General features: G+C 40.4%; 1 protein-coding gene and 1 long non-coding RNA gene across 21 annotated transcripts in view; one reads left to right on the top strand and one right to left on the bottom strand.

Moving 5' to 3' along the window:
* The window catches only part of USP54 (ubiquitin specific peptidase 54), a 121,940-nt gene extending 98,240 nt beyond the window's left edge, over nucleotides 1-23,700 (top strand). For 10 of the 20 annotated variants that reach the window (XM_038534345.1, XM_038534347.1, XM_038534343.1 and 7 more), the window contains 8 exons: nucleotides 94-261; nucleotides 3,104-3,238; nucleotides 4,154-4,349; nucleotides 6,645-8,044; nucleotides 16,697-16,815; nucleotides 17,109-17,249; nucleotides 20,415-20,601; nucleotides 22,370-23,700. In XM_038534345.1, coding sequence (XP_038390273.1) covers nucleotides 94-261; nucleotides 3,104-3,238; nucleotides 4,154-4,349; nucleotides 6,645-8,044; nucleotides 16,697-16,815; nucleotides 17,109-17,249; nucleotides 20,415-20,601; nucleotides 22,370-22,929 — 2,906 coding nt within the window. In that variant the 3' untranslated portion in view covers nucleotides 22,930-23,700. Of the gene's footprint in view, nucleotides 1-93; nucleotides 262-3,103; nucleotides 3,239-4,153; nucleotides 4,350-6,644; nucleotides 8,045-16,696; nucleotides 16,816-17,108; nucleotides 17,250-20,414; nucleotides 20,602-22,369 lie in introns of those variants that run through there. The other 10 variants (XM_038534352.1, XM_038534348.1, XM_038534349.1 and 7 more) reach the window with 8 other exon arrangements.
* Nucleotides 22,305-25,429, bottom strand: LOC119871476. Its single transcript, XR_005357963.1, has 2 exons — nucleotides 24,467-25,429; nucleotides 22,305-22,879 (listed from the first exon to the last, which is right to left on the bottom strand). It is a non-coding gene; the product is annotated as an uncharacterized LOC119871476 (long non-coding RNA).
* Nucleotides 25,430-25,489: the final 60 nt, after the last annotated feature.

Below are 25,489 nucleotides of genomic sequence, written 5' to 3'. Positions count from 1 at the left end.
AAGGAAAGGCAGTGCAGTGGCCATAAATGCAGCAGGTGCTTAGCTGTAGTTGTAGAAATGTGACAATTTTTCTTCTCCCTTGTTTGTATTCAGGTGGGGAGATATCTTCCAAAAGTGAACTGGATGAACTGCAAGAGGAAGTGGCCAGGAGGGCCCAGGAACAGGAACTTCGAAGGAAACGGGAGAAGGAATTAGAGGCAGCTAAAGGGTTTAATCCTCATCCCAGTCGCTTCATGGACTTGGATGAACTGCAGAATCAGGGTAATTGTTATGATGGGGACAGAGAGAGAGGGAAAAAACATATTCAGGCCTGTAAATTCCTGTCTTCTGTTCACTTAAATTGTATTTTATCATAATTCACTCATTTTAGTGAAAACTAGTGAAAGTAGGAGGTGACAAGCCTATTGATTGGAAGACAGACACTGATTTTGGGCTCATCTATTGAAAGTGTATAGTTTAGAGATAGTATATGGTTCATGGAAAAATATTTCCCATGAGTATCTGTAGAAGGTATAAATAAAACTAGTCACAATTCAGAAACAGCAGAATAGGGGAGTTGAGTTGAGCCAGACTGATGAGGGAAATTCTATCCTTGAAATTGCCCACCTGGAGTTTCAGGGAAACAGGTCTACTAAATAAGTTCTAAGAACACAAAGCTTGATTGCCTTTTGATCCTCTGATGAATCATTTCCCAATCTTATATGATTTTCATTGACTTAACAAGGCTTCCCCAAATGCCCTACACTAGTTACTTTTTTCCTTCACTTGCTTTAGGATGTTTTTTTGTACTAGAAGAGATGAGTTTTCAAAATAGGAGGTTTTATTTTTTAAAGATTTTATTTATTTATTCATGAGAGACAGAGGCAGAGACATAGGCAGAGGGAGAAGCAGGCTCCCCTCGGGGAGCCAGATGCGAGATTCAATCCCAGGACTCCGGTACCATGACCTAAACCAAAGGGAGATGCTCAACCACTGAGCCACCCACGTGCCCCCAATATAGGAGTTGAAAAAGACTGAAGTATATACCTTAAATAGACTCCTGAAACTTACATCTCTGTTTTTCTTTCTATAAAATGAACTTATTGTTCTTATTATCCAGAATCCCCAGATGGAACAAATTATGCTAAAACAGTGCAAAGAATAGGAGTCACTGCTCTTTTGGGTGGTTGCTTTCTTGTTGACCACTTCCCACTTTTTGTCAACACTTAATTTGAAGAAGCTTAATTTGGGGCCTATTTGAGGACTATTTTTCTCCTCTAATCCTACTGTCTTTTGATTTGAGGCAATTGTTGCTTTATATTTCCTAAGGCATTGTATTTATTTCTAAATTTTAAATTTCTAATTCCTTAATTGTCCCTACATTTGGATAGTCTTCTCTCCCTTTTGAGGAAGAAGACATGCCACATTTGAGTCTCAGGTTTATATTGTTTCTGAAGGAGGAGACTTGTCATCTCCTTTCCTTACCTTTTTTCCTTCCTCTCTTATGTTGGGCAGTAGATGAAAGTTGAGAGAGAATCTTTCTGGCCATATTTCATTGCCAATTCTCGATACACTTTGATTCACAATCTCTAGGAAGAGCAAGGAATGGAAGGCTAAGGTTCTAGAAGTTTAGAATTAAAATCTACTATAGTGATTGATCAACTATAGTCTGCCTATATATCCATAGAGAACTTTTTTTTTTTGTTTTAATGGCTCTCACTACCAACTCTGATTATGAAGATTATATAGATTTAGTTGATGTCAAATATTGTGAGAAAATTTTAGGCCTAGATGGTGGGGTATCATATTTCTTGATGGGACTGAATGCCAGGTTCTTCAGAACCAACTTCTATTTCTTCTTTTTCTTTTTTTTTTTAAGATTTCTTTATTTATTCATGAGAGACATACAGAGAGAGAGAGAGAGAGAGGCAGAAACTAGGCAGAGGGAGAAACAGGCTCCTCGCAGGGAGTCCGATGTGGGACTTGATCCCAGGACTCTGAAATCACAACCTGAGCCAAAGGCAGATGCTCAACCACTGAGCCACTCAGGCATTCTCCCAACTTCTATTTCCTTAGCCTTCTCATTGGTCTCCAAAGCCACAGTGAATTAGGAAGTGAATGTTAGGTGTGCAGAAGAGTCTTTCTTAAAATGTCCAGCTGGAGGTAAGTGGAGGCTGGGGACCTTATGGGAAAAATGACTCTGACATTTCGGTATTTTTTCTTGTGAGCTTATGAAAATTTACCATTAATCCCAATCATGGGTGAATTTACAATACAGCTTACTACCAGTTTATGGTTATGAGTGCGTAAAAGCCAACAAGGTACATAAACTTGAGTGTTCTTTTACAAAAATTGCCCTTAATGGTACTTTCTTGCATTTTCATCTGGCATGATATTTGAACTCTTTTGTGCCTGCTTTGGTATGCATTTGCTTTCAGAGGAGGAAGGAGTATTTCATGCTAACTGTGTGGGAAAGTGACTTTTGCAGTAGGTTTGGTGGTTAAGGATATGATGAAAGAAAATACTTAGCACTACTGACAAAAAAATGTGTGCTTGCAAACCAATAAGGGCTATTCAACTGCCCTGGTAGATATATTGAGGTTAGGAACTGTAGAGTACCTATGCCCAAGAGGTGTACTAATTTTCCAGTTGAGGGTGGCACAGAGAGGACTGTGAATTGATGTAGAAAAGAAATTTTACAGATGGCTTTCCACAGAGTCGTGAAGCCACTTTTGCCTTAACAAAGCAGTAGAGGTCTCTGTGGAGGTCTGTGACATTCTGACACTGATTGGCAAGATGTATTTTGTTGCACTGTGGAAAAACAGATCAGTTCCAGGCATAAGAATCCACCTTCTGCTGTAGACAATACCTTGTTCTTTTCTTGAGGGATCCCTTAAAAGCTCTTGGAATATGTGGTGGTGGATGATATACTCCTCTTTCATGGTCTTGGCAATGTCTTGGCTAAGGCAAAAACGGATGTCCTACATGTTTCAGAGAATTGTTCATAGCAGTGGAGAGTTAGAATAATGGTAGATCAAAGGCTCAACAGCAAGGAACTATGTGCACCGAAGGGAAACATCACTACGTAGAAAAAGTTGGAACCAATTTTAATGAAAATGAAAAGTACTGGCCCTTTCAGGGAGGAGTGACGGCTTTGAGAGGTCCTTGCAAGAGGCAGATTCAGTGTTTGAAGAGTCCCTGCATCTGGAACAGAAGGGAGACTGTGCTGCAGCTTTGGCTCTCTGTAACGAAGCTATCTGTAAGTAACTCTAACTGCTACAGCTATGGCAATTTTGACTAACTTCATGATAGGTATCATTAGAGACATCACTCAGATGGGATGAAAACAGCTTTATGTCTCCTTACTGTCACTCTCCTAAACTGAAGCTCTTTAGCTATCTTTGCCCTTCACATTTCTAAGGGCACCATGTGCTGTCACTGTGGCCTATGGATATTTACTGGAATAAGCTCAGCCAGAGTCCACAGATGAACTGTCCAGCCATGCCTACCTTCTTATCCCAAGATAAAGTTAGACCTCGGATTTGAGGTTAGTCTGCTCTTTCCTAGTCACTGATTAGCTAGGTAGAGCTTATGGCAAGAAGAAATGAATATATTGACTGTGACTTCCCAGGCCTGTGACTTTGCACTGCATATTTGATTCATGTTTCTCTTCTGCTTTCCTGGTATGCTGCACTGTAAGGCCACAGTGAAGGACTAAGGCTTAGAATTTATATCTAGTTTTCAAATGTGACCCACAAGGAGCTGTGTTCTATAAAGACAGATACAGATTTGGATCTTATTTCTGCTGTTGGCTGTTGGGAAGGGGAAGTTGGGAGCAAAGTGTGGAGACCAGATGACAGGTCAGATGCAAAGGACGAGAGTGGCAGTCTCTAAGATAGAAGCACCAGTTTCTCTTCTGACTCATTTTAGTTTAGCTTTTTTTTTTTTTTTTAAATTTGAATTAACCTGTTTGGCCTCCATGGCTTCCATGAATGTTCCTTAGAGCCAGAGCCAGTTCTATACCCTGGACAGTATGTGCATGGTCCATGCCTTGCATTCCTGCTGCATATTTTGAGTTTTACTGCATATCTTTGCTCATTTTTGGTTCAATTTTATTTTTATTTTTGTTTGTATTTTGTGTTCTGTTTCTGCTATATTTTCTTTTGCATTTTAGCTAAACTAAGACTTGCCCTGCATGGTGCCAGCTCTAGCACGCACAGCAGAGCCCTAGTCGATAAGAAGTTGCAAATCAGTATTCGAAAAGCTCGGAGCCTACAGGAACGCATGCAGCAGCAGCAATCATCGCCACAGCCGTCGCAGCCCTCAGCCTGCCTCCCCTCACAGGGGGCGGCCCTCCCTCAGCCAACAAGGTAGTGCCTGGGATCCACTGTAGTTTATGGACACCAGGGGAGGAAGTGACCATGGGTCAGAGCTCTCCTTGTCTTGGTGACTACAGGGAACAGAGAAGAGTCCTCTGAAAAGATTTTCTTCTCAGGTCAGACATATGGCGGAAAGCTCATCTCATTGCTGGTCCTTCTCTTAATAGTTCCTAGAAAGATACAGAAAATATGGCATAATAAATAGATCATTTGTCCATATTTCCTGTGGGTGAGTTTGTCCCTGGACTTGTGTAATATCATGATTATTAAATTTGTACATATTATGTCCTCAGACATGGCAATATGATCTATATTGCAATAGAAACCATGTGATTTGTTTTGGGGATTTCAGTGCTTCCTGTCCCTCATGGAAATGGAGAAAGCAGTCCTTGCTCTGATTGAACCATAGAAAAGAAACACAAAGATTCCCTTTGTTTTGTTTTGTTTTGTTATGGGCAGCACTAGGAAAAAGTCCCCAGGGCCACTGGTATAGTTTTTATACTTTAGCTCTTGAATTTAGTTCTTGCTTAGAATACATAGATTTAAGTTAAAGAATAATTTTGGCTGTTGATAAACCTTATAGTTCTCAGAATATAAATATTATAAAAACAGCTAACATTTATTGAACATTTTTTAAAAAAGATTTTATTAATTTGTTTTTAGAGAGCAAGCAAGAGCAGGGGGAGGGTAGAGGGAAAGGGAAAGAGAGAATCTTAAGCAAAGTCCAACACTGAATGTGTAGTACAGCATAGGGCTGGATCCTACAACCATGAGATCATGACCTAAGCTGAAACCAAGAGTTGGATGCTCAACTGACTGAGCCACCCAGGCACCCCCATTTATTGTCTAGGGACTAAAGTAAACACTTTAATTCTCACAATAACCTTAGGAGATAGGAACTATTATTTAGCAATATTTTATAAATAAGGAAACTCAAGCTCAGGGAGTATAAAATCTATAAGGTACCCAGGATTACTCAGCTAGTAAGTGGTAGAGGTGTGGATTTCAGATCCAGGTCTGTTTATCTCCATTAGGTATCCTCCATAAGTATAATGACATAGTGCACCTGGGTGGCTCAGTGGTTGAGCATCTGCCTTTGCCTCAGCTCGTGATCCCTGGGGTCCTGGGATTGAGACCTGCATCAGGCTCCCTGGAGGGAGCCTGCTTCTCTCTCTGCCTATGTCTCTGCCTCTTTCTCTCTGTGTCTCTCATGGATAAATAAAAAGAGGCAGAAACGGGAAAAGCAGGCTCCTCACATGAGACCGATGTGGGACTCCCTCTCCCAGGATGCTGGGATCCCGACCTTAGCCAAAGGCAGACTCTCAACCGCTGAGCCACCCAGGTGCCCCTAAATAAATAAAATCTTAAAAAAAAAAAGTATAATGACATATTCTTCATAATGTTGTAAGGGTGACCGGGTGGCTATACCCATAAAAGTTGATGGTATATTATCATTCAAATTTAATGTTAATAGTAGGACCTTCCTTTTTCTTCTTTTTCCTACAGTATACTCTAGTAGTTGAATGCTGATCTGAGAATCTGATCAGAGATATGTTTTAAATATAAGCAATTTAGGCAGCTAAACTATTTCCAGAAAACTTAAGCCACTTGATGTATGTGAGTAATTGAGGGTTTTAAGTGCTTTTCAGGTCAGAAATAAAAAAAACAGTAAGAAACCTAGTAAATGCAGTTAATTCCTATTTTTACTCCCAAATCTCAAGAGTCACAGTGCATAACTTTGGGAAAATATCTCAGTGAATAATACAACCAAATCCAGATTATGAAAGCATACTTGAAGTGTTTGAATTCTGTGTAATCCCATGAACTCAAATCACCCTGTATTTGTCAATGTGCCTTTTGGTTATTTTGGCTCATTTGCCTCTCAGGACGCCAGGTAGGAGTGATTTCTAGGCTTTGCTCACCTTCATGTCATCTGCATGTGGGATTAGCAGTTTTTGTTTTTTATTTTGCAAGAAGGATATGATTGGAATGGGACTTCAGAGGCAGTAAAGAAAATTGACAAAGACTTAATTTTATTGTATGTAGCTTTGGTGAGAGCTTTTAGTAAAGAGGATTAATATTACCTATTGCTTGGGTATGAGCTGACATGAATCTGCCTTCTCTCGTGAACTTCTGAATTGTTGACTCTACTTGTGCTTGTCTTTCTATTTATTTTTACCATTCCCTTTGTGGATGGCTAGAAATGGGAATCAAATGAACAGGTCTTTTTGTAAGTGATCTTGTCATTTAAGGCAGCTTATGACTGGCTCTCTCCATTAATTTCAGTGAACAGCCTATCCCGCTCCAAGTATTATTAAGCCAGGAGGCTCAACTGGAACCCTGCACGAATACAGAGTTTGGGGCCAGTTCTTTCATCCACTCACCTGCTTCCTGCCATGAGTCACACTCATCACTATTCCCAGAATCATCTGCCCTGTCTGTCCCACAGCACAATTCCTCTAGTAGGTCTGCCTTGAACCTTCCAACTTCAGTTGAGGAGAACAGCATTGACCCTCCTGCACTCCACAGGCAGGCCTTACCAGGGAGGACTGAGAAGAATGCTCATTATGATTGGGAACCATTGGATATACCAGAGGGTAAGCTGCAAGGCTACAGGGGTGACAACAACAGCTGTACCAGGTTCCCCCCACAAGAAGGAAGAGGCATTGGAAGAGGCATTGATCAAGAACAGTTATTCCAAGAAAAGAGGGATCCTGCTGTTTCATCCCAGATGATGCCCTGGTCACACTCAATTGGAACAGATACCTCTGAAAGAGGAGATGCACACAGCCTAGACTGTAGTCCTTCAAGTTCATCAGCTCAGCCCAGCCTTCCTCTGTACAGGGCCTGCCACCCCATAATGCCTGCTGCTTCCTCACCTACGCTTCACTCTCCTGATACTGTGCAGAAAACTAACCAATGCCTCCAAGCCAAAAGCCTCAAAACTTTGTTGACTTCAAAAGTGAATGGAGGCAGTGAGGATCCCTATAGGCCAGACTTTCCCAGCACAAAGGGGCTTGTCCGCTCCCTAGCAGAGCAGTTCCAGAGGATGCAAGGCACCTCCACAAGGGATGGCACAGGTTCCCAGGATAGAAGTTTGACAAATAGTCTAAGGAAGAACTCTTCCCTTTCTGACTCTAAGCCTCCCTTCCCTCAGGGTCAAGGGAAAGGCCATTGGCCTTGGGCAAAACAACAACCCTCTTTGGATGGTAGGGACAGACTACCTTCCTGGGAAGAGCCTGCTGGTTATCCTTCTATGGCCATGAACTCTGGGCTGCCTAAAAGTGAAACTTCTAGGGGAAGACAGCCTAGGTTGGCAGAGCCAAGCATGAACCAAGGAAAACCATCTCAAGTGAGAGATGCTAGGCCTAAGGAGCTTGGCAGCAGTGTTGACTTGGGGACTTCCTTGCCTTTGGACTCCTGGGTGAATGTCACAAGGCTCTGTGATTCTCAACTCAAACATGGGGTCCCTGGGCCAGGAATGAAGTCCTCTCCCCATGATTCCCATACCTGTGCAGCCTATCCAGAAAAAAACCACATCCTTTTGCATCCACATTGGAACCAAGACACAGAGCAGGAGACTTCAGAATTGGAGTCTCTCTACCAAGCCAATCTTCAGACTTCTCAAGCTGGCTGTTCTGGATGGGGGCAGCAAGATGTGGCCTGGCACTCATTAAACCAAACAGGTAAGAATGCAACCATGGGCAGGGGAAGTGGGGGACATATAAAAACTGAAAGTGAAAAGATAAGATCAGAAGAGGGGTGGTGTTCTGTCCAACTAACTTCCCCAGCTTAGGAAGTTGTAGCAGATCTTCTGACTTTATTCATAAAGACTTTAGGACAAGAGCTAAACTTTTTTTCTGGCTAGAGTAGAGAATGGGGACAGAACTAATCACTCATGGTCCAGTTCCCTTTTCCTAAACAGATCAATGAATGCAGTGCTAAGGAGTGGTTCATTGGTCTTTGAGAGGGACTCGGGGAGGCTGAGAAGCAAAGTCATCTTTCCATGGCTTAGGAGCTGAACTAACCCAAAATCCAGCTTCCAGATCCAGCTTGCACATTGCACAGAATTCCCACATTAAGCCATATCTCCAAATGTGGCATTTCCAGATCATACAGAACCAGAAATATCAAGATCTTCCCTAATCCCTTCAGGAACTACCAGGTGTAGGATTTTCAAGGTTGTATGCCTATAGGGTACCTGTTCTCTGACTATCCTTTAGATTATATTGTGTGAGGAATGAAGTCTACACCTTAAATGCACTCCACAGACTTAGTTTGGAAATTGAAGACATGAAGAATATTTATAACTTTGACTGATGTAGTTAAGAACTCAAAAGCCTGAACTATTGTCCTTCATTGAACTAATGATGAAACTATTGTTTCCATCATGAACTATCAGTATAAATTTAGATAAGTCACTCTATATTCCATGGCCAAGATTTTACCTGTAAAATTAGAGAATGGGTTCAATGATTTTTTTAAAAGATGCCTTCCAACTCTTAAAATGATATATATGATTCTGTGAAATTGAACTCAGAATTAATTTTATCTTTAGCTCGGTATGACAGTTTTCATAACAGTACAGTTTCCTTGCATGCTGCCAACTGATGTTTAAAATGCAACCATGCAAGTATTTATTGAGTACCTAGAAGCTATCCTAGAAGCTCTTGGTGGTGGTGGTGGTGGTGGGGGGGCGGTAATCCCATAAATATAAGATTTGATATGAAGATGTTTTTTAGGATATGCATCACAGTGTAGACTTTGCAATAATGTTTATTAAGTGCTCCTTAGGTACACAGGACAGGGCAGTATGGGAAGATTCTAAAGGATGAGGAAAATCTGGCAATTACCAATTAGCTTCCTGTATAAGGGAGAAAGTATATACAAATGTTAACTATTTGAAGATAATAATAAATACATATAAAAGAATATATTGCAATTGAAATTAAACTAACTGAATGTCAAACATTATATTACCAAAAAAAAAGCCCAAACAAAAAAACTCTCATATTACCCAAAATAGGAACATTTTTCATTGTAGATACTTTTAAAAATAAATAAAGTAACAAAAATCATTGATAATTCCACTCATAATTTCATGAGTTTACTTCTGACTTTGTTTTTTAATGCATTTTGTTTTGTTTTTATAAAAAGCAAATCTTTACAATATATACAATTTATTCTCATGATATTCTTACATTACATCCTTGAGCATTTTTTCTTTGAAAAAAACTAGTTTTAAGGACTGGCAATATGCTACATATCAATGTACTGTAGTATATTCAACCATTTTACTCTACTTTTTATACTTCCAATTTTTAGATAAATAGATGATGAATGTCTTTATATATTAGTGTTTGGCCATGATTCTGATGAGCTCTTCAGAATAAACTTTTAGAAGGATGATAACTAGTTGAAGGTTATATATTTTTAAAAATTTCTTGATATGTACTGGTAAATTAGCCTTCAGGAAGCTTAAACTTCTGAAAACAATTTGAAAAGAGTACCTACCAAACATACTTTTTTTGCCTAATAGTGAATGAAAACTAATTTAAATAATGCATCTGGTAGAGTCCTCAAAATCCTTGTCAAACCAAACTAGCCTTTATTTTGACATAAAGAAGTAATCATGTGGAATCATTCAGGAAGTAGGTAATGAAGGGAGATGCCAATTAGGGTCTATATGCGATAGAACACATCTTAAGGGGGGTTCTTTAGCTTATTGTACAGCCTTTTTTTTTTTTTTTTAAAGGTTTTATTTATTTATTCATGAGAGACAGAGAGAGAGGCAGAGACACAGGCAGAGGAAGAAGCAGGCTCCATGCAGGGAGCCTGATGCGGGACTCGATCCCGGGTCTCCAGGATCACGCCCTGGGCCGAAGGCGGTGCTAAACTGCTGAGCCACCCAGGGATCCCCTTATACACCCTTGTTTAAGTACCAAGTTACCTTGTCCCCCCAGCTTTATTGATATAATTGACAATAACATTGTGTAAGGTTAAGATGTACAGTGTGAAGGTTTGACACATAGATATTGTGAGATGATTACCCCAATGAGGTTAGTTAACACAACCATCACCATGTATAAATTGTAGTTTTTTGGTAAGAACATTTAAAATCTCTCTTAGCAGCTTTCGGGTAAATAATACAATATTGTTACCTACAGTCATGATCCTGTACATTAGATCCCCAGAATTTATTCATCTTATAACTGGAAGAGTATATCCCTTGACCAGCATCTCCCCATTTCCCCCAGCCTCCAGCTGCTGTCTTTTTTTAAATTTAAATTTAATTTGCCAACATACAGCATAACACACAGTGCTCATCCTATCAAGTGCCCTCCTCAGTGCCCGTCACCCAGTTACCCCAACTCCCCCACCCACCTCCCCTTCCACAACCCTTTGTTTCCCAGAGTTAGGAGTCTCTCATGGTTTGTCTCCCTCTCTAATTTTCCCCCCACTCAGTTTCTCTCCTTTCCCTTATAATCCCTTTTGCTATTTCTTATATTCCACCTATGAGTGAAGCCATATAATGATTGTCCTTCTCTGATTGACTTACTTCACTCAACATAATATCCTCGAGTTCTATTCATGTTGAAGCAAATGGTAGGTATTCTGATGGCTGTGTAATATTCCATTATATATATATATATTTTTGTTTTGTTTTGTTTTTTTAAAATATATTTATATTTACACACACACACACACACACACACACACACACACACACACCATATCTTCTTTATCCATTCATCTGTCAAAGAACATCATGGTTTCTTCCACAGTTTGGCTATTGTGGACATTGCTGCTATAGACGTTGGGTTGCAGATGTCCTGGCATTTCACTACATCAGTATCTTTGAGGAAAATACTCAGTAGTACAATTGCTGGGTCATAGAGTAACTCTATTTTTAAACTCTTGAGGAACCTCCATAGTGGCTGTTTTCCAGAGTGGCCATACCAGTTTGCATTCCCACTGATACTGCAAGAGGGTTCCCCTTTCTCCACATCCTCTCCAACATTTGTTGTTTCCTGTCTTCTTCATTTTAGCCCTTTTCACTGGTGTGAGGTGGCATCTCATTGTGGTTTTGATGTGTATTTCCCTGATGGCAAGTGATGCGGAGCATTTTTTCAAGTGCTTGTTGGCCATGTGTATGTCTTCTTTGGAGAAATATCTGTTCATGTCCTCTACCCATTTCATGACTGGATTATTTGTTTCTTGGGTTTTGAGTTTGGTAAGTTCTTTACAGATCTTGGATACTAGCCCTTTATCTGATATGTTGTTTGCAAATATCTTCTCCCATTCTGTAGGTTGTCTTTTAGTTTTGTTGATCATTTCCTTTGCTGTACAGAAGCTTTTTATCTTGAAGTTCCAGTAGTTCAATTTTGCTTTTGTTGCCTATGCCTTTATAGATGTGTCTAGCAAGAAGTCACTGTGCCCAAGTTTAAAAAGGGTGTTGCGGGCAGTCCCGGTGGCGCAGCGGTTTAGCACTGCGTGCAACCCGGGGTGTGATCCTGGAGACCCAGGATCGAGTCCCACATCGGGCTTCCTGCATGAAGCCTGCTTCTCCCTCTGCCTGTGTCTCTGCCTCTCTCTTGCTCTCTCTGAATAAATAAATAAATAAATCATAAACAAACAAACAAACAAATAAATAAATAGGTATTGCCTGTGTTCTCCTGTACTATTTTGATGGATTCTTGTCTCACATTTAGATCTTCAACCATTTTGAGTTTATCTTTGTGTATGGTGTCAGAGATTGGTCCAGTTTCATTCTTCTGCATGTGGCTGTCCAATTTTCTTAACACCATTTTATTGAAGAGACTGTTCTTTTTCCAGGGGATATTCTTTCCTGCTTTGTCAAAGAGGAGTTAACCATTGAGTTGAGGGTGCATTTCTGGGTTCTTTATTCTGTTCCATTGATCTATGTATCTGTTTTTGTGCCAGTACCACACTGTCTTGATGATCACAGTTTTGTAATACAGCTTGAAACCAGGCGTTGTGACGCCCTCAGCATTGGTTTTCTTTTTCAACATTCCTCTGGCTATTCAGGGTCTTTTCTGATTCCATACAAATCTTTTTTTTTTTTTTTTTTTGATTCCATACAAATCTTAAGATGATTTGTTCCAACTCTCTGAAGAAAGTCCATGGTATTTTGATAGGGTTTGCACTGAATGTATAAATTGCCCTAAGTAGCATAGACATTTTCACAATATTTATTCTTCCATTCCATGAGCATGGAATGTTTTTCCATCTCTTTATGTCTTCGTCAATTTCTTTCATAAGTGTTCTGTAGGTTTTAAGAGTATAGATCCTTTACCTCTTTGGTTAGGTTTATTCCTAGGTATCTTATGATTTTGGGTACAATTGTAAATGGGATTAATTCCTTAATTTCTCTTTCTTCAGTCTCATTGTTAGTGTACAGAAATGCCACTGATTTCTGTGCATTGATTTTGTATCCTGTTACTTCCAGCTGCTGTCAACTGCCATTCTGTGTTTCAAATGAGGTTATGTAGTATTTTTCTCTGACTTACTACTTTTAAAAAAAGCTTTATTGATATGTAATTTATATATCACACACTTCACTAATTAATATGTACAATTTAGTCTTTTTTTAGTATATTCACAGAGTTCTCCATCCATCATCACAATCAGTTGTAAAGTGTTTTCCTCACCCCATGGGGAAGCTGGGTGGCTCAGTTGGTTAAGCATCCAACTCTTGATTTGCTCAGGTCATAGTCTCAGAGTCATGAGATCAAGCCCCATGAGGCTCTGTGCTCAGTATGGAGTCTGCTTGGGATTCTCTATCCCTCTCCTTCTGTACTCCCCCCACCACCACCCAGAGACCCAGTACACATTAATAGTCACTTCCCATTTCCCCCTACCCCTCTTTCCTGCATCCCTAGGGAACCTGTAATCTATCTTCTGTTTATAGATTTGCCTATTTTGGACATATGATATAATGGAATCATATAGTATATGATGTTTTGTGTCCAGATTAATTTTGACATTATAGTTCCTAAAGAGTTATATAAACAGACATAATCCTAAAAATAACTTTTTGTTATGAAAATTTCAATTATATTGAAGAGTAATGAGTAAATGTTACAATAGCCCTCCAGTAAGCTAGTATTTCTTACTAGCTTCCACAGTGATTATCTTGACTAGTTTTCAACATAATGGCCAATTCTGATTTAGCTGTAGTCTTCTCCCATGTTTCCCCTCCCTACTGGATTACTTTACAATTTTTTTATTTATTTATAAATGTTTTATTTTTTTTTATTTTCCTTAAGTAATCTTTATACCCAATGTGGGGCTCAAACTTAAGACCCCCAATATCACAAGTTGCATGCTCCACTGACTTGAGCCAGCCAGGTACCCCTCTGCTGGATTACATTATGTTATTTTATCCATATACAATTTGGAGTATATCTCTAGGAAAGAAAGACTTTTTTTTTAAAAGGCAAAACTATAATATCATTATATCTAAAAACTTAACAATATTTTTAAATATAATACAGTAACTAGCCAGTATTCATATTTTTTCAATTGTCCCATAAATGTTTTTTCACAGTTGGTTTATCAAATTAAGATTCAGACAAGATCTACACAGTGCATTTTGTTGATTTGTCTCAAGGCTTTTTTTAGCCTATAAAATTCCTGTCTTTTTTCCCTTTAGTATTTATTTATGGAAGAGATTTGGTCATTTGTCAAAACCACATTCTAGATTTTACCGATTATATTCTAGTAGTTTTTTCTTTTTTAAAACAGTTTACCCCTGTTTTTCTATAATCTGATAGGGTTAGAGGCTTGATTAAAATAAAGTTCAGTTTTTTTTAAGTTTTATTTACGTAAGTAATCTCTACAGCCAGAGTGGGGCTCCAACTCACTACCCCAAGACCAAGAGTTGTGTCCTTGGTCTCCTCCAATTGAGCCAGCCAGACAACCCTCAGTTTTTGTTTTTTTTTTTAAAACAAGAATGTTTTAGAGGTAGCACTTTGTATTTCTTCCTTTCTTTCTCTTTTTTAAAGATTTATTTATCTATTTGAGAGAGAGAGGGTGCGTGCTTGCAAGCATGTGCGGGGAGAGGCAGAAGGAGAGGAAACAGAATCTGAAGCAGACATCCTGCTGAGCGGGGAGCCTGACACAGGGCTTCTGTGTCTCAATCTCAGGACCATGATGGCATGACCTGGAGTGAAATTAAGTCAGGTGCTTAATCCACTGAGCCACCCAGGTGGTCCTACTTTGTATTCCTTATATCAGAAATGTGTGATGTCTGGTAGTCTTCTTCTTGTCACTGTTCATCAGTAAGTAGACCTCATCTTAACTCTCCCTTCTATCAAATCTATATATCCCCTCAACAGTACTCCTTATAGGTGGCCACCTTCACCTCTGCTGAACTATCTTTAAAATAATCAGTCTATTCTCTTCAGGAAGTTCTAGTGGCCACCTCATTGTCTAGCGATCAGACTATTAGAAGAACACCAAATTCTAAGTATTACAGCTGTGATTCTTAAATCTGTCTGCCCGTCATAGTCACCCAAGGGGAGTGGCTTTTTAAAAAACACAGAGAAATATTTTCATATAAACTTTTATGTAAAAACACATGCTGTTTTTATTGTAGACATTTTCTTGTTTATTTCTCCTCCCCTTACATAAGTCCCTACCTTTTATCCTCCACCTTCCACATAATAATCTAATGTGCATATTTCTGTATTTTTCTGTTCATATAATCCTATGTAGATCTACAGTGGGTTTTTTTTTTTTTTGCCTTGGATAGTATTACAGATTTTTCCCCCTTTTAACTTAATAATCCTTAATGAAAATCCCTCCAAGTCATCTAGTTTAACTCAATTCATTCTTTTAAGTGGCTTGGCAATATTTGATATTGGAGATACCATAGCGTATTTAGTTATTCTTCTAGAGATGGGCATTACTTTATTTCTAGTTTTGTGAAGACTACAAATGATGCCTCAGTAAACTGGTATTTTTGCTTCTCATTCCTAGAAGTAGAATTGCTGGTTAAAAGTGTAAATATATTTTCAATTTTAGTGGGTATTTCTAAATAGCTTTTTAGAAAGACTATGACATTTCAAATTTCCTTCAACAATATGTGGGGCTATTCTCCTAGACTTTTTGGAGAAGCCTTTAGTTTTATTTGTTTTTAAAGATTTTATTTTTAAATAATCTCTGCACCCAACTCCTAACCCAGAGATCAAGAGTCACATGCTTCACTGACTGAGCCAGCCAGGTGCCCCTCGGGGAAGCCTTTTAAAAATAAATATTCCCAGGCTTCACCCCACAAAGGTTCTGATTCAGCAGGGCTGTGGAGAGATAGAGCAATCTGTATTTTTAAAATTCCTAGGTGAATCTGAGGTGGTATTAGAGCCTCTTTACCAGGAAATACTAAAAGTAATATTTTAGCTTAGTCTTTTAGCTTAGTATCAGGAATATCCTCCTTTAGCTAGATACATGTATTAGAACCAAAATATCAAGATGTGAATTGGTGATAGATATAGACATCAAATGTAGGTCAAGGGCATGTGCATTTTCAGAATGGAAGGCTTAATTAGTTGTATTGGGGCAAGCCCCTTGGGAATCACATATCCAGTTTGGAGCAGCTCTTCTCTTAATAATCTAGCAAGATTTTGAGGAAGAGATAAGTGTTCAGTGATTTTTTTTTAGAATTTAAGCAGTTAGTGATTAAGAGAAGCTAATGGGGGAATGAAAAAGCATTACACATATAAGATGTTGTTGAAGAGTTCTTGCTCTTAGTAATAGGAAGTGAAATCAAGAGACTTGAATTTTAATTCTAGTTAATCTGTTTACTACTTTTCAGACCCTGGAACTCATTTTCCTGTTCTATAAAATGAGGAGGTTTGATAGATGATTACTATGTTCATTACTATGTTCACTTCAGTTCCTAAGTGGACTGAAGATAATGTTCCCTTTGTCATCATGGATGCTCTAGAGAACAACTATGTTGGACAGTTTTCTCTGAATATATTGTAAGTCTTGGGCACAAGTCCGACAGAAGCAAAGCTAATTGTGTTTTAAAAATGAAATGAGGCAAGATGGGGACATTCAGCCGTCTGTCCACAGAGCCCGTTCTGTACAAGGTTCTTCAAAGCCTATGTTCTGAGACCCTTTTGGCCTAAAGGAAACTATCCATATTCTGAAACTCCTGTTTCTACATTATAGGAGTACATCCTCTATTCCATTCACGGATACATATTTATCATTTCATGAAGAAAGAACTCCTGAGTTTTTTTGCTGTCAGGCTAAAGTTAGGCTCCAGGAGAAGAGATGGCTTCAACTTGTATTTATGTTTTCCTCCTCAGGCTCTGCAGATGGTGTGGGGAGGAGGTTGCACTCAGCCCCTGGCCTTGGTCTCTCAAAGACCCCAACAGCAGAAATGGAGCACAGTCTCCATGAAGCCAGCACAGTGCCTGCTTCTCAGGTAGCAGCCTCAGGTCCTATAGTGCTGGCATGGGGTGGTGCGTTGGGAAAGGAAGTGTGGAAAGAGATGAGTGGTAGGGTTGGTGGTAAGGCAGGAGCATGGTAATGTGGGGCTGTTGGAAGAGGTCTGTGATTGAGAAGAGATTGCCACATGGCCATTACCTTTTCAAATACATCTAATTCAGGTCGAGTGAGTCTTACTCTATCTTCTCCCATACCCCTGGGGACAGGGTCTGTGGGAAAACCATAGGTCTGCCGTTTCGTGTCTGCCTGTGTATGTCTGTGTGTTTGAAGGCTGCACCTTGCCGAGGCCCCAGGAGGGAATATGGGGAGGATGAGCAGTATGGTGCAGAGAACTTTCACCGCATCTCACGCAGTCTCAGTGGCACCGCTGTCTCAGAGAGGGACGAGGCTCCAGTCTCTTCCCACAGTTTTGTAAGTAGAATCAGGGTCTATCTATTCAGAGCACCCTCTTTCTTTTGATAAGGTAAAAATACAGTGTAGGTGAAGGGGCAGGGGATACTAAAAGTTGTAATTTGAGGAAAAGCCACATGTACTCAGCAAAAATGACGATATATAGTCACTATTTTACTGACACACACATTTTATTGGAGCCCAGAAGAATATGCCTTCCCTGTAGCAGTTCTGGAAGATATATTATAGGGTTCCCTAGGGTGAGAAGAGTCCTAGTAGCCTAGTAGCCTTGGGTCTCAGAAGCAGTGGCTGCTGATTGGGTGAAAACTCATTGCACTAATCAAAGGAAGAAGGGAAGAGATGGGATGGGATATTGTTTTTGCCTTTTCCTCCCTATTCCAGTATAAGATTGAATGGGGTCCAGCATGCTTTCATGCTAAAATGAAGCATGTGCATTAGCAAGAAAAGGAAAATGACTTAAAGTCTTATTCCTTGAGGCTTTTCATATGGAATCAATTCAGTGATCTGTAGGGGAAATGGGCAGGGACACCCAAGTCAGAAGAAATAAACAAACTCAAATAGTTTCAGTGGCTAGGTTTATAAATTATCCTTTTGGAAATTTCACATACTTGCCCAAGGCAAGTTGAGTTTTCATTATAATAGAGGTCAGGATGCAAAGCTCCAGTGCATTAAAGTTTGTTCACTTTAATGAGTGAACAAGGTCAGTTCAATAAAAACTTAAAAACCAGTTTTAAATACATAATATAAAATTAAAAGGTATGAAAGGGGATATAGTGAAAACTAAGTCCTTTCAGATCCAGTTTTCTTCTCAAGCAGCAGTCATTTTTTTTTTTTTTCAATTTATTGTTCAAACTTTCCTAAACAACTCTGAAGAACTTGCCATTTTTTTTGGGAAAGGTAGTTGTTTCTGCCTAGCATTTGTTCTCATGTACTGTTAGTGAATTTAATGGCAAATTGTTATTTTTCTAGGGAGTTGGCTTCCTTTCTCCTGACTTCTATATCATTCATTTATTCAGATTCATTCTTTTAAACAAATGCTTATTGAGGATATGTTCTAGGTATTGTGCCAGGTGCTGGGGATGACAGTGATCAGTGAGCTAAATGTAGTCCCTGCAGTCATGGCCTTTACAGTCTACCTGGGGAGACAGATAAAGAAAGAATTATATGATAGGATTTAATGCTATGGAAGTATAATAGAAGGGACCTAAACCAGATTTGAGGGATCAGGGAAGGCTTCCTGAAGGAAGTATAACAAATATAACAGGTAAAGGAACTTGAAGCAGATACCCACTGAATCAAAAGTAGCTCATTTGGTATGGCAAGATTAAATTCTGGTGAGGGAAGGACAGTGGTGACAAATGAGACTGGAAAGAATATAAACAAGAGTCATACCATGAACCGCAGTACTGGGTTTGGGAGGATAGAGAGAAGTGTTTAGAGCCAAAGAGGAAGTAAAAGTCATTGGGACTTGGTGTCTGATTGGATATGGGGAGAGGAGGATCACGGAGAATCAACCCAAGAATTACGCGTTGATAATGATGTATTTGAGGGAAGAGCTATATATAATTTTAGATATATTATGCTTGAGATATCTGGTAGGCCTTTGGATGTAACACAGAAGCTTGAAATCAAGATTCAAGAATCACAGCCATTGAAGAGGGAAAAGGATATTGAAAAGAGGAGAAGAGCCAGGACATATCCCTGATGAGTACCATATTTAAGTGGTTCATCTGAAGAACCTTAAAAGGAGTGAGGACCAGAGAGATAAAAGGGGAAACCAAGAAAATGTGGCATCACTTTCTTTTGTGCAGAAGATAGGAATAGTTGGTTGTGTCACTTACTGAGAGGATTGGCACCTGGCCCTTAGGCTGATGGTAAATGCCTAATATATACCATGCTGTAGTAGGTGCTATGAGCATACACTGATGAAATAACACAATTCTGCCCTTGAATAGCTTACAACCTAGTTAGGAAATAAGATATACTGGCATATAGATTATTTCATTTAATGTAATAATGTAATGCCTGTAATGTTTCAGGTCTTGTTGAGGGTGCTGGGAATACTGGAGTAAAAAGAAATGTATTCACCAGGAGAGAAAGATAATAAATAATAAGTAAACCCCAGACAATGTGTGTGATCGAGAAGAATAAAAAACCAATGGGAAAAGGAGTAAAGAGGTAATAGTGGTTATTCTCAGGGCTATTTTTGATAGAGTAGTAAGGGAAATCAGCTCTAAGAAAATAACATCAGTGATAGGATGGTATGAGTCATGGGAAGACTATTCCAGGTAACAAAAATAATAAATGAAAAGGCCCTGAATTGGAATGAGTTTGGTGCGTTTGAGGAACATTAAGAAACTTATAGTGAAAAAGGCACAGCAAGGCTAGAGTTAAAGTGACAAAGATCAGTATTGCTATCACATGGGAACTTGCAGGCCACAGTAAGAAGTAGCAGGCTTGGAGGTAGGTAGATCAGATTGGAGGCTGTTACAGTGGCCCACTTGAGTTTAAATATGAAACCTATAGGTAAAAATGATAGTCCTTGACAAAGGTATCTAATGGAATTGTGGATGAGCAGTGAAAAATTAAGGGCAATGTCAGCATTTGAATCGAGGTGACTTAGGAAAATGTGGTACCAGGAGGTAGAATTTGGAAGGATATTGGTGTCTTGCTTGACTGGCAAAAGACGAAACTGGAATGTAGCAGTGACAGGTGAGAAGGTGGACTAGTAGAGCTCCTGATTGTACATTTAAGGAGATACATTTTTAGTTCAGAGTATTTAGTGAGTGTACAGAATTTTCTTTTTTCAGTCTCTCGGGCTTTTTGATTTTTTTCTTATTTCTTCTCTATTTTTAAATTTGTGTCTACCGTTAGCATTAAAGAGTTTGCCAAAGACCTAGAGGGTATGGTTGGGAAGATGAGGGCTATGAGAAAGATAAAGGAAGAGGATCTGAAGTTCCATGTCTCCAGTTCATAATGGTCTGGATGTTCCTAGAGGGGTGATGGGAAGAGGGACTGAGTAAATTGGGTTCCTCTCCAGAACTAGGCATATTGGTACTCTAATCCCCTCCATCTCTCCCTGCGTGCCTCACTGTGTTTACCCAACCATATCCTGCTGTGTGTTAATCCTCATCTTTATGTTTTTTTGTCTTGTCTCACTATAAGGATTCATCAAATGCGAGGAAAAAGCCTTTGGAAACCGGGCACCGTTGTTCCAGCTCCTCTTCCCTCCCTGTCATCCATGACCCTCCTGTGTTTCTCCTTGGTCCCCAACTGTACCCACCCCAACCACAGTTCCTGTCCCCAGATGTCTTGATGCCCAGCATGGCAGGGGAGCCCCATAGACCCCCAGGTAATTCTCCCCAAATCTAATTATCATGTACCATAATGTGGTACTTTTCCAGAGATAACCTAGAAGGATCAAATCAGTACACTCTATTGTGGGATGGGTGCTAGAGTCCCAAGGTGGGTGGTGAAGGGATATGAATTACAACTAGAAGATCAAACATTGGTCTAGATAAATTGTGATTGAATCATTACTTAGTCAATATGGTTGGCTGGTCTAGATCCTTAGTCTAACTACCCAAGAAAATGAAGAGGGTCTATCATGATAAGATAAGCTTTTAAGCAACCAAGGGGAGTTAATACCCAATCTTTAGGATCCTCCCAAAACAAAATATCATCTCTCTTAGCTAGTTTCTCTCCTACTATCCCCTGAGTCTCAGCTGAGGGATGGTCTAGGAAGATAAGGAGATAATGGGAGACCTGGGGAGACCCTGTGTATGGAATACCTGTGCCATGTATACAGGCCGGCAATCTTGGGGAAGGTGGATAGCATCCTTCAGGCATTCTTTGACACTCCATTGCAAGATTTGCTACTGTTTTTCCTCACAAAGAGACCGAGTCTGCTTAAAGCAGGGATTCTCAATGGGAAAGGAAAGGTACTACTGGCATCTAGTGAGTGGAAACCAGGGATGCTGCTAAACATCCTATAATGAATGCACAGGGCAGTTTACCTGTACCCCACACCCTCAACAGGTAGTATCAGTTCAAGTATCAGTAGTATTGAGATTGAGAAACCCTGGCTTACAGGGTGCCCTGGGGCAGGGTGTGGTTGTGGTTTTAGAACAGAATGTAAGAGTGGTATTATTAATATGTGTCCAAATTTTAGGGAGGTTTGGGTAAACAGGCCTTCTGGATAGATGAACTTCCTATTACTCAGTGGAGCAGCCAGGTAACCACCCCTCTTTGACAGTTGTTAGGGGCATCTGTTCCATCAGGCAGCAATTAGTGAAGCCTATTCTGCATTAAATGCTATAGTGAACATAGGGAGAAAGAAGTCAGCTCTTGTTTTTTAAAGAGCTCAGAGCTGCAACTATCAGAATATACATACAAGAATATACTGCAGATATGGATGAGTTATAAAATAAAGAATGGAAAGTATTTTTATAAGTGATTTCTTTTGCAGTGCGCCTGGGTGGCTCAGGCAGTTGGGCATCCAACTCTTGATTTCAGCTCAGATCTTGATCTTGGGGTCATGAGTTCAAGACCCGCATTGGGCTCCATGCTGGGCGTGGAGCCTACTTAAAAAAATAGAGTTACTTTTTAAAATAATGTATTTTGTTTCTTTTAAGTAAAGAGGAATTAATGTATAGAAAAGGCATTCCACACTGTGTATGTGGTAGGAGTAGTGTGAACAAAAACAGAGATCTTAGAGACTGAGCAAGAATGTAAGCAGAAACAGATTAACTGGAGTGAAAGTACCATATTAAGAAAAGCAGAGTGATGTTTTGGAGTGGTGACTCTAGGAGTAGAGTTGTTACAGTGAGAGTATATATTTGTAATATCAGGGAGCCATTTGGGAGGAAGCGGAGGAAGAGTTATAGTAGAGTGAGGTGGAAGTATGGCAATTTTTGCCCAGGTTGGAGGTAAGAGACTTGATTTTGATGTGTATTAAGAATTTTTAAAAATGAAATTAAAAGCAAAGCTAGGCTTCTTTCCCTTAGGTATATGCTCTTGGAGGTATGGGGAGTTGAGAGGAACAGTCAGGAAAGGTTCTTTGGGAAGGAGAATGGTTTACTGAAGATGCTTAATCTTTGGGTTTCTTTTTCTCTTCCCAGGAACTTCGAGGAGTGTCCAGCAGTTTCTGGCTATGTGTGACAGGGGTGAAACTTGCCAGGGGGTCAAGTACACAGGAAGGACTCTGAACTACCAGAGTCTCCCACATCGTTCCAGAACAGATGCCTCATGGGGGCCATGGTCAGAGACCAACCAGCATATTGGGGCAAGATTCCTGAGTACTCCAGTGTGCAAGCCTCAGCCAACACACACTGCCACACTACCAGAAAGGCACCATGGCCTTCAGGTTCCTCATGCTCAGTCCTGGGGGGATCTTTTCCATTCTTCCTCCTACCCTCCTGTTGTTTATCCTGTGTCTCCACCATCAAGCAGTCTTCATGTACCCCTGAAGTCAGCTTGGAATTTGGGTCCTGTTCCTGGGTCTCGAGTCCCTGGTCCTCGACGAGTAGATATGCCCCCAGATGATGACTGGAGGCAAACCAGTTATGCCCCACAATCTGGGCACAGGAGGATACGGGGAGAGGAGTTTCTGTTTGTTCTAGCAGATGCTCCTGGAAGAGAGCAGATAAGGGCTAGGGCCCTACAGCACAATAGGTGGTAAGGGGTCACCCCTTTCCTTTCCTGGAGCCACAGCTTTCTCTATTAAACTATACTGTGGAGGGGTTGGTTGGCACCCTGCATCTCCCTGCCAGGGTTGTGCTAGTTTCATCTCAACATAGAGTTGGCAGTTTCTCCTAGGAGTACCTGGAACCCCTAACAACACCTAGCTCTTTGAGAGAAATATTTAAAATTCCAATTTTCATTCAGCTAGCAAAAGAAAGCAATTGCTGTTTAGGGCTTTGAGCCACTTTAAAGATAAATCCATATTACCCTGGACACTAGCCATTCCTTAGGATCTTAGTGTCACTATTTTATTCCTGGATCCCTTATGCCCCCACCTGCACTTCAGCCTTCATCCTCTGTTCCCTACTATACTGCCAACTTCTGTTCTTTGTTTTACCTACCTATCCCTATTACCTGGCCTTCTGTCTTCCCCATACCCCATCCTTGGAGGGGCATGTAGCTTGTGGTCATGGTCCTGACCATATCATTCAGAACAGCCTACCTGCCCAGGTATCGTGGACTGTCAGCCTTCCCTGTGCCCCCAAACCTTAGGCCTACAATGCAGAGCTGCCAACATAATATTTGTCCTTCTGAACAGATGGAATCCGGCACACTCACACACCTTCCTGTCCTCAGCAGCAGAGCCATTACTGCCACTTGCTCAGTCACTGTTGTAAACCCTCAGAGTCAGCTAAACTATTTTAGGGCCAAACATACTGGTTTTGTAAAGTATTTTTCATTAATAAATCTTTAAGATAGTTGTATTTAATTCCTTGTCATTTAATTGTCTATTTAATGCCTTTTGTATGGTCTTGCTCTTTTATATTGAGGGTGGGGGGGAAGGCCTGGATAAGCAAAAAATACCAATTCCCAGTGGCCTGGGGCTCCCAAAGAGAGAGCCTTGGGACAAACGTGTGTGTGTATGTGTGTGTGTGTGTGTGTGTGTGTGTGTGTGTGTGGCTTTTGAGTGAAGGTGAGGAGCTAAATAGTTTAAGGATAGTTGAAGGATATATAATGAAGGTAGGAATCAGTGGGCCTTTAAAGTGGAGTGACTTTCCTTGTTATTACTGCTGCTAGTATATTCCTATTTCTTTTCTGCTTGGAGGCACACCGTATATTGCATACTTTCTCCTTTCCTCCTTAGAGAGATTTTCCCATTCATACCCCTCTTAGAAAGCCCTCTCACTCCCAATCTATGTACTCTTGGTGCTCTCCTTTTACAAGTTTGTAATATGCCTCCTGTCCCTTCCTTGCTCTCTTCCCATGGCCTCCCCTTCCCTTGCCTTCCTTGTTCAACTTCTGCACTTCCTCTGGTGGTCCTCAAGTCTTTAAAGCAGGTGGCTGTGGATGGTGAAGAGGAACAATTATTGCCCAGAATGATCCATTTTCACCTCTGTTTCACTCCCAAATTCTCCTTCTAAAAGATATGCTGTGGGCTCCCTTTGCCAAGAATACCCCTCTTTTATCCCAGGTCTCAAGATCATTGGAGATTGACAGAAGTAGAAAAGTGTTGAGACCTTTGGACCACTGCTTACCTAATTAACATCGTCCATTGTGAACAAATTCTGAACACACTAAGTATACAGCAGGAAGATGGGCAGGAATTTCTCACCCCACTTGGATACTATGCCATCAAGACATATAGATCTTAGTGGACACACTGGTCTCTGCCCATGATTCGGTACACCTTTTACTGTCATACACACACCTTCTAATAATTATTGATTGAACAGTTTTTATCCCACTATCCCCTTTCTCATGAAGGTCCACCCCTATAAAGTTTCCAATAAGTTGCCTGGGCTCAGATTCTGTATGTGCACAGAAGTACCCTATGAGGTATTTCTTATGAGAAGCTAATGTCCAATTTCTAATTCTCTATATACTCCTTTGCCTTACAAATCTCTGTTTTCTGAATGGATTGAGAAGGAGACTCCTTTTCAGGTGAATTCTGTACACTTTGAACATCTCTTGGTGTCATCCCTTCCTTTCCACTTACCCTTTTGATTCTTTACCTTTGGACCTATTCTGTTCTAACTTTATTCTAACCCTATACCTTCAGACTCCTGACAGTTCTAGGCTCTAAACGTAAGGGCCAGCTTCTCAAACTCCATTTTGTACAGTCACTTCTCGCTAGAACGTGCAATGCCTCGTCTATTTTCCTATCCGTTTAACAACCAAAGTACCCAGATTTAGTAGCCAAACTGTGATATATTTTTTCTCTATTAGATTCTGAGGTTTAATTCTCCCCATCTTTGGAGCTCCATGAGAACCAATGTCCTGTTTCCTAGCACTCATTCACGGCAGCTTCTAGTAATAGCCTTCCTTCCTTCTTCATTCTCTATTGTTTCTGTCTGCCTAGAATTTTAACCTGATCCCTTGGCCTCGTCCTGTTTCTCTCCCAGCCTCAGTAATTTTGCTCAGGTCCCTAGAGTCTGCCCCGCCCCCGCCCCCGCAAGCGCGGTGCATGCCGGTCTTAGCCCCTCTGTAGGGAAAGAGGGTCCGCCATGTTCCCCGGCGGCGCCGCCGCTTGGCTCTGGTAGCCGCCGCCCCCGCCCCCA

Source organism: Canis lupus, chromosome 4 (genome assembly GCF_011100685.1).
Source record: "Canis lupus familiaris isolate Mischka breed German Shepherd chromosome 4, alternate assembly UU_Cfam_GSD_1.0, whole genome shotgun sequence".
In the NCBI taxonomy this organism is placed as follows: Eukaryota; Metazoa; Chordata; class Mammalia; order Carnivora; family Canidae; genus Canis; species Canis lupus.
Note: the sequence above shows the minus strand (reverse complement) of the source record. Positions and strands in the feature narration are given on the sequence as shown.